General features: G+C 36.9%; 1 protein-coding gene across 2 annotated transcripts; it reads right to left on the bottom strand.

Annotated features, from left to right (window-relative positions):
- Positions 1-103: 103 nt before the first annotated feature.
- Positions 104-10,592, bottom strand: ASPA (aspartoacylase). Of its 2 annotated transcripts, XM_019545742.1 has the most exons (7): positions 10,547-10,592; positions 7,826-8,094; positions 5,042-5,237; positions 3,524-3,617; positions 2,766-2,873; positions 961-1,070; positions 104-807 (listed from the first exon to the last, which is right to left on the bottom strand). In XM_019545742.1, exons 1-7 carry the CDS (start codon positions 10,556-10,558, stop codon positions 610-612), a joined length of 987 nt encoding a protein of 328 aa, XP_019401287.1. In that variant the 5' UTR covers positions 10,559-10,592; the 3' UTR covers positions 104-609. The 2 variants fall into 2 exon arrangements, with proteins under 2 accessions (XP_019401287.1, XP_019401286.1); XM_019545741.1 differs by lacking the exon at positions 10,547-10,592 and having other exon boundaries at positions 5,042-5,234.
- Positions 10,593-13,044: the final 2,452 nt, after the last annotated feature.

Genomic DNA, 13,044 nt, shown 5'->3' with positions numbered 1-13,044 from the left:
AGAAATAATGGAGTTTTCTGCAAAGTCCTTACACATTCCACAATTATTGCCCATGAAGTAAAATCCTTGGCGCGAAACAAACTGAATGTAAACACAGTTGCCGTAAATCAATAAAAATCAGTTTTTTATATATTTGTCTTTTGCATTAATTAGACAATGTATAATTATGACTGGTTTCCATTGTATTTTATAACTTATACTCAGTGAAATATTCTCCTGATAATGTGAGCAATTTTTCAATAATGTAGACCTCAAATCACCCAATCCTTTACTGTATTTGGGGAAACATAATTTAGTGAATTATTTAGACATAGTTATGCAATATGAAAGAAATAATTAACTATATAAATTAATAAATTTTATGCTCTGTAAATTAAAGAACCAATTAAACATTGATAAATACTAGTAGTACTTAAAATTGTGACTGCTTTGGATTTTAAAAGTACTTAGCAATATTAACTGAACTGTAATTTAAAAATAAGGGTTTATAGTCTATAGTCATGCTTCATGTATCCCCACTGACTTCAGCTGGATTACATGAAGTAGATGGCAATTAATTTGGCCCTATAGCTATGAAATATTTGAATAATCTTTTAAAATAGTCTACTTCTAGGATGAAGAGGACCTGAGGCCTTTTGCAGTAAGCTTTAGTTTGACCGTTTTCATGAAAGCTTGTTTCTTTTCATAATAGGCAGCCTCATTCACAAACGTTGGGTATACTGTAGAATCCCCTTCATATGCAATGGTTTCTCCATCACAAGTTAAAAATATAGGATCCCCTTTGTTCAATGGCTGCCAATCTTGATCCTCAGAGGAAAAAAATAAATTAAATTTATAGATGCAAATATCATTTTTAAATTCTTATTTGATGTTATACTATGTCCTACACTGTAATCCAAACAGTATAAAATGGAATTCCCATTAAAAAAGCTTCAAATGAAGAAGTCTGATAGATTTTACCTGTAGGCAAGGGTGAATAATAGCAATAATTTCATCATTTTTATTCCTGGGATAGTCTACTTTCTCTATTATTCTGTAAACTTCAATTGTACATGGTGGAAATTCTTCCCCTAGAAAGGATAAATATATCTTTAACGTCACCTCAAACAATTCTCAGTTAACAAGAACATTGCATGTACTGTTTTATTTACAATGTCTGAAACCAGACAGTTGTATCTGTTCATAGTTTGCTAGTTAGTAATTATCTTAAGTAACATGGAAGTATCTGTCTGAAAGTCAGATCGCTGGAAGATGACCCAGTGTGCACTGGCACACGGCCCGTGTCAGTACAGCTGCTTATACTCTATTTTGTAGACAGAGGGATTTTAATGCAATTTCTTTCTTTGGCAGAATTACACATTATGGGATGATATTGATGGGTAGTGTTCAATTCTTTGCTTCAGGAGACAGGTATATTCTTACGTTGTTGTTTCCAAAGAAAATCGTGACACCCATGGTTTAGGGACAACTTTTCCAATATAATCACACCTTCATTAACGGTACTGTAAGAGTGATGTGGTAGCTTTGGTGGTCCAGAAGTCATTCAAGAGGCAAGGATATCCTAGGCTGGTATTTTTTATTAAACCAACTATGTAGCTGGGATAAAGTTAGACAAGATTTTGAATACAAGACATTTTGACAGGTTTCTGATAACAGGAAACCAGGTACAAATCCTTACCTTCGTTAATGGATTTGTTGTCATTGCATATTTAACCTTGTATAAGTGCATAACAGAAACTTATTAAATTGCATAGAAATGATCTGAGGTAACTCTGTACAAAATACATCTATATAATCTTTTTTCCTTATTATAAATGTTACCATTTTCATATAAGGTTGGTTTTCAGTGTACATACTCCTGCACAATACATTGTGAACCTATTTGTGGGCACCCACTTTCTCTTTATGAAGCACCTTGCAGATCAAGCTTCGTTATACCTGTTGGTTTCTCAGCATACCAATCAATAAACAAGGACAATAGTTACTAAAAAAATAATGAATTCCTAATATATTATTTATTTTCTCAGTGAGATTAACAAGTCCAACATTCTTATATGTTTGCTTGGCATGCTATAAATTTATGAATAGGATTACATGAGACAGTAGCAAGGCAGTAGCAAGAGGTGGGACTTGAGACCCTGGGGGTTCTTCCCAGACCCATGTTGCTATGTAATACCATACAGCATGAAATTCTGTGGCTGCTTAATAAAATAAGGACTGTAGTTATAAATGCCAACGGCAACATGTTTAAAACTGCTGCCTATGAAAGCTCATGTCTCTCTGAACCAGATAGAAGACACACGTGCTCTGGGGATGGGGATGGGAGGCGCTTTAATTATGCTGAATACACAAAACATGGAGCCTGCTGGAGTGCACTAATTAGCATGCTCCGGTAGACTCAGTTAATTGAGTCTGCTCCAACACACTGTAATTACAGCGTGTCAGAGCAGTGTCCCCGCATGTCTAGAGGCACACCTTGGCTGACCTTCTGCCTGACTTCAGATTAATGTGGCAGCCACCTCTCTATCCACAAAAAAGACAGTAGTAGTAAACTAATCTTCAGTTTGAGTAAGATCAATCGTAATCAATTTATTAACGCCAAAATGAATGAACTCGCCATCAATTCTGCAATAATAATATAAGTTCTCTTTGGTTGAGAGTGAGAGTGTTTTAGCTTCATTTAGTAAAAAAAAATCTGTTCTCTTGTAATGAATTGCTAGCACAGCCCAGAGGAATTCTATTTTGTCATGTTGTACTGTTATTACCTTCATTAAAAATGCGCACAAAATCAAGACCATGTTTGATAATCTTCCGCATTTTGTCCAAAATATCAGCTCTAAGAACTCCTTGAGGCTGAGGTCCAACTTCAACACCTGTGTACAAATAGAAGAACTATTGATAGATGTGTAAACACCTAAGTTGCATATTTAGAATGCATAGTAAAAGTATTCATGCCTCTATGCAAATGCCTCTGTGTTTACTATACATTGTATATTTAGAATGCTCTTTAAATATGATTGAGTTTCTGTTACTTCTGCCATAAGGCAAGCAGGATTTGAGTTTATGATCAGCATAACACTTGTAGGTGAAAAAATAGCAGTAAAATATTTTTTTCAGACTGCTCATAGCTATGGAACTTCTCCATAAGGTCTTTAGTAAAATAACTGTTAAATTAACATTAGAGGCAAAATAATCCCAAGAGTTGTCTATAGGTTAACGTCTATTGCAGTATCAATGAAGAGGCAAGCTAGTTATATGCAGGACACCGTTTTTCCTCTTTTTATTTCCATCTGGCTTCTGTATCCTGCAAACCAATTTAAATGGGGGCTCTTTAGGAAGTAGAATAGATCACCTATTTACCTAATCAATAGCTAATCTATTTACCAAATATATACCAAATATTTACCAAGCAAATGGATGCCACTGATCACAGAGTACGTACAATTTAATGAAAATTAAGTGTGAAACAAAAATGTCTAGAACAAGACACTTATTGTTCAGTGATCTTAACTTTCATATTTACCAACAGGATGCTTTGCTATAGATCGAGTTGTTGCATATTTCAAGTTAGGATGCTCAATCAGGAAAACAGGACAGCTTTCTGGAGCCACAGCGTTCTGTGAAGAATTATTTAAAAATGTCTTTGTTATGCAAATATTTTAAAATGCTGTTGTGTTACAGAAGACTACTGATGCAGAAGTGATTTACACAGTGTCTTCAATATGTTGCTTTTATTTCATGGCTCTAAAATAAGTAGGGCATCTTTAGAAAATATACAAAGCTATATTTGTTGGTCTGCCTTCCCCAAGCTCATGCCAGGCATGCTCCACTGAACTTCACATGCTAATATAAATGAACACAGTTCCAGCCTTAGGTTACCAACAGAAAGAGAAATCTCTAGTTTTTGAAACTGCAGTGTTTCAAAAACTAAAATCAAGCTGCTTTAGGGTAAATTTCAAATATTTTTCTTTTAGTTGAATTTAAATTCTGAGACAGTGATTTAATACATTTCCTCAACATGGTTTGGAATAATCCAGGACTAGGACTTCCTTTTTAGATTACTGCCTATTATTTCTTCTTTTGACTTTGCTGCTCTATGCCAGACTTCATATAGTTGCAGCAATAAGCTGATTATGTCTTCTAATAATATATAGAAAGAAGAAACATCTTATGTTGAAACATATCCTTAAATATCTTCTTTTGCAGTGTATGAATTCAGGGTTGGATTTTCAAAAGTACCAAATATTGGCCTATCTTTGCCGTCATTTAAAGTTCACATGAAGACTACTAAGAACTTCAGTAAGAACATTTAGGTTGCACTTCTGGAAATCCCGTCTCAAACCGGTATCAGCTACATTACCAACAATATTTACACTTTCTTCTAGGACTTCTTAGAATTACAACTAGTATTTATTCCTGGATCTAACTCCACTTATTTTTCATGTTTGTATATCATGTAATTAGCATAATAATTACATAATTACTATACTTATTTTTCCTTTCTCATCTTAATTGATCAAACTTCAGGACAAACCAATATAAAAGCAGATCAATATTATTTAAGGATTTTGAAGTAGAGGTCACTGTATTTTGTTTTGTTTTCTTTTTTCAGTGGTGTTCCTATCCGTTTTAAAGATTACAACAGATTTAAATCTGTACAAACATATCAGCCCAAACTGAATAATAATCTCATATACTAGATAATTCTATCATTAATTTATTTTTTTTACCCAGCTTTTAGGAAAATATAAAAATTACAAATTTTAATAAAGCCATTAAGTTGTTATACAGGAACAGAGTTCAAATTATGGGGGAGTTTACGGGCAGGGGGTGAGGCCCCACATAAGAGACAAGAGCCCCCCTGTAAGATTAGAAAAACATAACCTGGAGGGCCTCCGATTTTATTAAGGCATCATGATGGGCAGCCAATTTTTTTGCAGACACCCCAAGAGTCAGTATAATTCAAACCCTGTACAGGAATACAGTCTTTCAAAAGCATATAAAAATATATATGTAATAATTTATTTAAAATTAGTTTTACCTTAATATAATGAAACATTTGAATTATAAAGTCATTCCTGGAGTTTTCAAGAATAAGAGTACCACCCATGTTAGAAGTTGTGTTGTGAAGGTCAAAAATAAGGTCATAGGCAACATCACTACCTTTTGGACCAAATAAATTATTGATTTCCTGAGCCTTTCTTACTTCATATGGAATATCTTCCATCACTTTTCTGCTGTTAATATTAATACAAAAAGATTAAAGTCATTTTAGGTCTCTGCAGTCAACAAAACTGTGTAACTTTTTCATTTGTTTTTTTTTTCCTGATTTAATACAATTGATAATCAACCTATCAAAATGGCTAGCAGGAGTTTGTATTTGATTCGACAGGTATTATTGTTCATGGGGAAATATGTCTTACTGTTGTCCCTTTCAGTAAAATGCAAAATTTGTCACTTAATCTAAACTGGGCTTTCCTACTTTGATTTTAATTCTTTAAGTTGGCTCCCAGTTTACACTGGCTGAAATTCTCTCTCCCCAAGCAGAAAATCATGACAGGGCTTATCCACCACGTAAAATCATTGGTAGGACCTATCCAACTTCTACTGGAAAGGAAGCCTTTCAGCAGTTAATTCCTACCCTAAAATCATAGACTTCATCAAAAAGATCCTTCATAGTTTGCTTCCTTTTCTCTCTCTCTTTTTTTTTAACCTGCAACCTACTTTTCATACTCTGATCAGGTTCTTAAGACCTTTTGTTTTAGTTCCTCTTGTCCCATAAAACTGCCCATGTGCATAGACAATCACATTCTTGAAAACATAATGTTGCTACCTGTAACTCTTTCCTTCAAGACTTTGTTAAGTTTCCTCTCAGTGGGTGCATCTACATGTGAAATTAACACAGCCAAATAAACTCCGGTGCAGCTCATGCCAGAGTTTATTGCTCCCAGGCATTGTGTTTGCATGTGCACATTGAGCCAGGGCACAGCTCTGGCTGGCAGGAGGCCTTGGGGGTCAGCCTGCCAGCCTGGCGCTGTTCCAACCCAGCTCAACGTGCCCCAGCCAGACCCTCTGCAGCATCACTGCTACAGTCTGGAGCTAGCCAGCAGGCAGCCCCTGCAGTGAAGCAGCCTTGTGCCCCAGCTAGCCCCGTCAGCATCTACACCTGTGTTGCGGCAGAGTAAATAACTCTGCCATAGAATAGTACTTGTGACTGGTGGTACCATCCTACACAAGAGTTAATTAGTTCACTCTGGCCTAATAGCATTGTGCATGTACACACTGACATTTAACTGTGAAGCTCACTAAACAGCTCCACAGTAAACATCTCGTGTAGATATGCCTGGTGTCTTTAAATCAAATGTTTTAAATGTAATTTATTATACCTTGTCAGTTATTAATTTAATTATAAACAGGCATGTGACATGTCTGATATGTTGTGTACTTGTGTTAATCTAATAAGTTTTTTAGGTCTGCATTTGAAAATGGATATAAGGTCTCTGGATAGAAGAGAAAGAACTAAGTGCTTTCAGCAAAATTACATCCCATTTTGAAGTCAGTGGGAGTTGTGCCTTTGTGTTCAGTAGGATTAGGACTTCACCCTCTCTTTTCATAAGGTCCCCACCCCAACAATGAAATGTAAAACAATCTAAATATAGAAGGTCTGGGTGATCTGTTAAGATTTACTGAAGAATATTAGCAAAAGTTTTATATAAAAAGCCTTATTAACCCAGTATTTATTAAAACATTTTATTTTCAAAGCAGGTGAAATTAAATAAATCAGGAAAAATAAGTTGTTCTAAATGCATAGGATAAGTAAACAATTAAAAGGCTGATGCAGACCTTTGCTACCAAATATGATTTACCTTAATTTATGAGACAAGCAATACATTATCACTAGAAAAAGCCAAATTAAAATACACATGAAAATGCGCAGCTGCCTTGTAAAAATAGTTGTATGTGTAAAATGTGTGGGCAGTAAATGCTCTTAACTTTCATCCACATTTCCTATGAAGACCTTTGCATTACCAAACTGCCTGTTAAACACAAATATGCTAAACATAAAAAAGTGCTTGGTTCAGCTACCAAAGGCCACTTCAAGCACTATGTTAACAGAATTAAGTTTTCACGAAAAATAATGTTTACAAATGTAAGTTAGGCCTTTGTAATCTGTACACCTACATTACTTTTTAAACTTTTTTTCATCTTAATTTAACATACAAAATCCAGTGTGATCACTTATTTCATTGACAATTTCCTGGTACCATGTTGCTGTATTATACATATTTCCATTTTGGCTGTTTTGACATTTCATTTTATGCTGTTTATAACTGAAATTAAAAATATTCCTCCAATTTGTAGGACATGTGTAATTTTTCCCAGACATTCAATATATTGATCTATATTTAAATAACTGTGATTTAATATCTGCTACATTGCTGCCAGTAAGGAGCATTAAGACTAGCCCCAAAGCTGAATTGCATAAGATGTTTATTTCAGGACATGTGAGAAATGACACTGCAATTCAGGGTAACAGCACTACTCAGCTTTAGACAAATAGAACAAATCCAATATTGATTTTTAAACACAGTCTTTAAGTTTCTGTGACAGTTTGCCTCCTGTTGCACAAACGCTCTATACAGTGCATGAGCAAAGTACATGCTATTTAGTCTTTTCAGGCTAAAGGTCATGATTGCTTATGTGCTTGAATCCTCACAATAGTGGTAGAGATCATGTTAACATTTTAACAGTAAAATTATGCTATACATGACTGACAACTCTTAAGGAAAAGATCTAAAAATACACAAGGCACGCTTGTTCTTACCCAAGATTATCAGGGTCAAAAACACGGTTCAGGTCACAGTCAATATATCTAGTACATTTCTTCACAGCTCTTGGGTTGGTAATAAATGGTGTCACTTGGAGCCCTGATCTTTGAATCTCAGCTCCATTCTTTTGCCAATGCTTGACCAGAAACACCCCTGATAACTCATTGCCATGAGTTCCTCCAAAGATAGCAACCCTTCGCACAGGAGCCTCGAGAACAACAGAACAGGAAGTCATTCTGTTAAGCAGCTTTAATGATTGCTGAAACTGAAACAGAAAATAACAGAAAAGTAAAACTTTTGTTTCTAAGAAAAGAAAAAAAAATATTGACTTATTATCTGAAATCCCTTAAAGTCTGTTGAGGTCAGATGTTAACTGAAGTGTATTAAGGTTTGTCTAACTGCATTAGCTTTCTCTTACATGTGGGTGTTGCTAAGTTGATACTCCTCCCTCTTAAGACCTGCCTCCTTATACCATATTTGGACAGCAATATGTATAAATCATCAAAACATACATTCATACAGTTGAAAATCTAATTCCTTCAGACAGCCTGTAATGCTATGCAGTAAAAAATCAAATACTATGCCAATGAAAAACTATAAGACTTAATTTGTACTGTGAAATAATATTCATACTCCATATGTTCACAATCTCTGAAATTCTAGCACTTCAAATTAGACGCACCAAATATAATCCTGCATCATTATATGCATGTGTTATCACATAGCTAGTATAGTAGGAAAAAGTGAAGTGTTTAAAGTGAACGGAAAAATCCCCAACAAAATACAATTCATATTCTAATTTAGATATTATATGAGAACCTCCCAAGGATTACAACCTGGAAATGATGGGGAGACTTGTGACCTCAAGAGCGGTGACTTCTGGAGTTTTGTACTCCTGGTAGAGTCCCCGTGGTGGCAATAACAAGGAATAATATTTAGACCCCAAGACTGTTAACTAATCTCCAAGTACAATGAACTTCTTAAAGTGTGTTGGCTATATTTTTTACAATTTTATAATACATATCAGTGAATAGGGGGCATTGATTAAAAATTGAAATCCAATATGTTCATAACTATAACTCTAATGTTCTTAGCCTCAAAATGTCTTTGGGAACCATTAGCATGGACTTTGGTATCAGTGCAGATGATTTAACTGGCATTTTCTATTTTTAACTTCTATGATTATATTATACAAAAAATATACCTAACTGCCATGCAGCAGATAAAATCTACTCCCCAAAGTACCTGATAAGAGCCATTCAACATAAAAAGAAGCAGAAGTGGAATCAGCTATTGCAACAGGAGTCACCCCACAGGCAACAGCAGCAACATAGGAGAGAATCACAGCAGCAGTACTCAGAACATAGTGGGTCCAGTAAAAGGTATCACCTAAGAAATTCTTGCCTCTTCTCAACAAAATAAATGAATGTAGAGGACAAAGGAACACATCATTTATTCTTTCCTTTCCAAATCCTTGCAAGTCACCAACCCGAATTCTTGTAACTGAGTAATTGTTTCCATAACCTCCAATACATACACCACAACTACCATTAAGACATTTCTGAAAGGAAAGTCAGATTAAGCAGCAATTATGTGAGTTTCATAATACCCTAGGAATATTTTACATTACATCTTCAAACCATAATGAAGTCTCCTGTAACCCTAAGTTAACTTTGATTCCTCTAGGTGGGTCGAAGCTTTGTGATGTAAGCCAAGAACAGATATACAACCTTTACCTAAAGGCTTCTTCTATGAAGTTGTTGCAACTTTTGCAACTTCTAAAGGAGGGGGTGGAGGGGAAAACCCAGGCTAGGGACAGAAATTACATGTAAATTGGTAAAAGTGATTGGAAAATGGCTCACATCTGTAACACAGCAGAAGTTCAGTGCACGTAAATTGCTTTCAAAATGGCTAAAACCAGTTTAAGATAAACCTGGATGGAGGTAGTATCAAATTTAACTGATTTAGATTATTGAACTTGTCTCAGATCCCGGTTCTTTCTATAGGTGGCACTGAGCTTTACTTCTTGTAGTAGCACTTTCCCATCATATAGCTACAAATAAACATTATGCTTCAAGGGTATAAAAGATAAATGTTCGCCAAGATTTGCTTGCCTTCTGTTACGGTTTATATTTCAACAATCAAGCAAAGAGATCTCCAGTCTCTGAGATGGGTTTATAAGTAAGACAAGATTGATATGCTGTAGAGGTAAGCAAAAAAGGATGAATACAGGATGCACACAGAACTAAATCTAAAGGCAGTGTACCCCATAAAAATGTACACGTTTGAACCTACGCATGTAGATTTAGTGATCCTTGTGATTTAGAGTGGCTAGACTCTTCATTTTTGCAACACTTAAAATCATTTCTACATGTTGGTAAGTTGTTAGTTTAGAGACAGGGAACTACGGTAAATAATTTATTAAATAAAATGATAGTTATATTTTACACCAAAGACCTGTTTTTACTGTCCTTTGACCCCATTCCCAGTGGTAAAGATGCCAAAGCTATTATTTCCATGCCGCCTGAACAAGTGACTCGCACTTTGAATCCTGTTTTATGGAACGCAAACAGCTCGGCACTTAGGGGAAGTAAAGTGTCAAATGCAAATACACAGTGCTAGTAAATCCAGTTGCTCTTTTATTTCCGAATGTCGTATAATGTTTATAATTCCCTGCAAAAAGTTGAGTGAAATAGAGCAATTGTTTATGCACTTACCTCATTTAACATGCAAGAAGTTTGTCTCACAGGAAAAGATGCAGTGCATTTCCAAACATGAGTTGGGGACTCAAGCCATGGAGGCTTCTTTTATACCCTTATAACAAGTTAACTTCCAAAGAATTGTTAACTCCTGGTTTCCCAGTACTAATTATAGAGTGGATTTAGGCCATACAGAAAAAGAAAACTTTTTGAGAGGTTTACATTCTTCTTGGTTAAAATGCTGGCAACTATGCACAGCTAGGATGTTGGCAACCATCCCTTATTACTGTGTTTCGCCGCTCCCACAATTTATACCCTTGCAAAATGTGTCAGGCAAGCAGTTAGTTTGTTTTAATGCTGTGGTTTATGTTGCTGTAGATTTATTTATTTGGATTTGGAGTAGTACAAAAGAAGGAATAGCAGGAAATGGAAGATACGATAATATTATTGTTTGCGACGACCAACAACGTAGTTTAAAATGTTTTCTAGAGGGGGTCTTCCGTCTGTATTCAAGTGATCCACTCTAAGGACAGAGCAAGGGGATTTGGCAGCCTCCAAAAAAGGAAACGTGTCTGTATTTGCCACAAGTACTAAATTCAGCAAAATACTCAGCCTGTTTTTGTGTCTGTATGTGCTGCTTTGTAGGGGAGAGTATTTGTCAGTTTATTTAATCTCTAGTGCATCCCCTGTGAGTGTTGCCTCAAAACACAAGCAGAGTAGAGACCTCCATTAAAAAGCGCTCCTTCCCTAGGGGAAAAATGGTGCAGCCTCTGCAATTCCCGCATCTCCTCCCAGGCTAGAAGCAAGGGATGAATTTTGTTACTTCAATTAAAATCCGGCACGAAGTAGGAACAACCACACATGAATGCGGTTTTCCTGTGCGGTACCATTGCAAAAATGCATATATATATTGGTCCACCTAGACCTTCTTCCAGCTCTTAATACTATGCTGGTTGCCCCATGAAGTCTGCAATACATATTTAAATAGTAAAATCTTCTTTGATACTGCTTGAACATCTTGTGGACCACCTCTGAGCTTACAGCAGGGCACCGAGGAACTGAAATAAATACGCAATACAACGTAAAATAAAATAATGAGGAAGTCTGAAAAAAAGGGCTGATTTTAGGGATGTATTTGGTAGAGAAAGACAGCAACAAATGTTGCGATTTCCTGGTTGGTCTAATAAAAGATATCATTTCTGAGTTCTCGATTTTTGCATGATTATTTGAAGCATTTCCTTTGGATCTGCAGTCATGCAAAAGGATGAATAGCAAGAAATGGAGGATATGATTATATTATTTTAAGCCTGTTTGGGTTCCTTGATTGTTAGGATTTTTTGGGGCGCTTTTATATATTTTCATTGCTCAGATAGCAGCTTGCATAGTTCCTGGTTTATGGAAAGGATCCAACCCCTTCCTCCCCCTCCCCCAACCCAGGAAGAAACCCAAAGCTGCGGTTTAAAGCAGAGCTGAGTGGCTGAGGGAGAAACCTGTTCGAGGCTGAACTTGGGATAATGTCGGGGCACGTCAAATGAGTTAGAAAAAAGGTTGCTCGGGGCGGGGGCGTTCATGGCTGGGTTCTGTGGGGACTCGAGCGAAGCGCAGAGAGCCATTCAAGGAAACCGTCCGAGCAAGGAGCGCTGTCTCGGGGGAGCGATTCTCCTCGCGGGGCTGCGAGCTCGCCCCGCCCCCGCAGCGGGTGCCTAACGGTCGGCGCCGCTTTCCCGCTCTTTTTGCGAAGTGCGAAAGCCGTTGCGGCCCTTGGCTTTTTGGCGGGCTTTTTAAATCGACCCCCTCACCCCATCTCTTCACCCAGGACAGGGCTTTAAAGCCCGTTTATCACTGTAGTTCCCCCCACCACCACCCGGGAAGGGTGTTTCTCTCAACACCTGCAGCTGGCTTCTCCCGCACTCCTTTTTTTTACCTGAACCCCAAGACAGAAAAAATAATTCAACCCGAGCCTCTGTGCAATCACACAAGAAGACGAGCTGGGTTTATAAATTGAGAGGACAGGTCTATTCCTTTTCTTCTTCCAGCCTCACCAGTGTGTTTTCTTCAATGGGTTCTAGTCCCACTAAACCTAGTTAAAATGTGGGTTCAGGAGAAACATAGAGGACATAAAGGTGTCGAGTTTTGTATCTAGAGGACAGAAACTCAATGATATGAAACTCAATGCCTTTATGTCCTCTCTTTTTCTCTTGAGGACACTCATCATAGAGGACAGTCCGGTTGTCCTCTGTCCTCTATCGATACAAAACTTGGCGCCTTTATGTCCTCTATTTTTGTCTTCAAGAGAAAAATAGAGGACATAAAGGTACTGGGTTTCGTATCAATAGAGAGCAGAGGACAACTGGACTGTCGTTTATAATGGCCACCCTACTGATTTATAGATTTCATAGACATTAGGGCTAGAAGGGACCTCGGGAGATCATCGAGTCCAGCCCCAGCCCAAAGGGCAGGAAGTCAGCTGGGGTCATAGGATCCCAGCAAGATAAGCATCCAATTTACTCTTGAAG

Source organism: Crocodylus porosus, unplaced genomic scaffold (assembly GCF_001723895.1).
Source record: "Crocodylus porosus isolate Cpor-Errol unplaced genomic scaffold, CroPor_comp1, whole genome shotgun sequence".
NCBI classification, from domain to species: Eukaryota; Metazoa; Chordata; order Crocodylia; family Crocodylidae; genus Crocodylus; species Crocodylus porosus.
This window is presented reverse-complemented; position numbering and strand designations above follow the sequence as displayed.

Excerpts from the sequence above, each read along its gene's own strand:
- ASPA (XM_019545742.1), bottom strand. Across the intron at positions 5,238-7,825 it reads TTTGACCCTGATAATCTTGG|CAGAAAAGTGATGGAAGATA; the intron begins GTAAGAACAAGC and ends TAATATTAACAG. Across the intron at positions 1,071-2,765 it reads TGTGCGCATTTTTAATGAAG|GGGAAGAATTTCCACCATGT; the intron begins GTAATAACAGTA and ends TATCCTTTCTAG.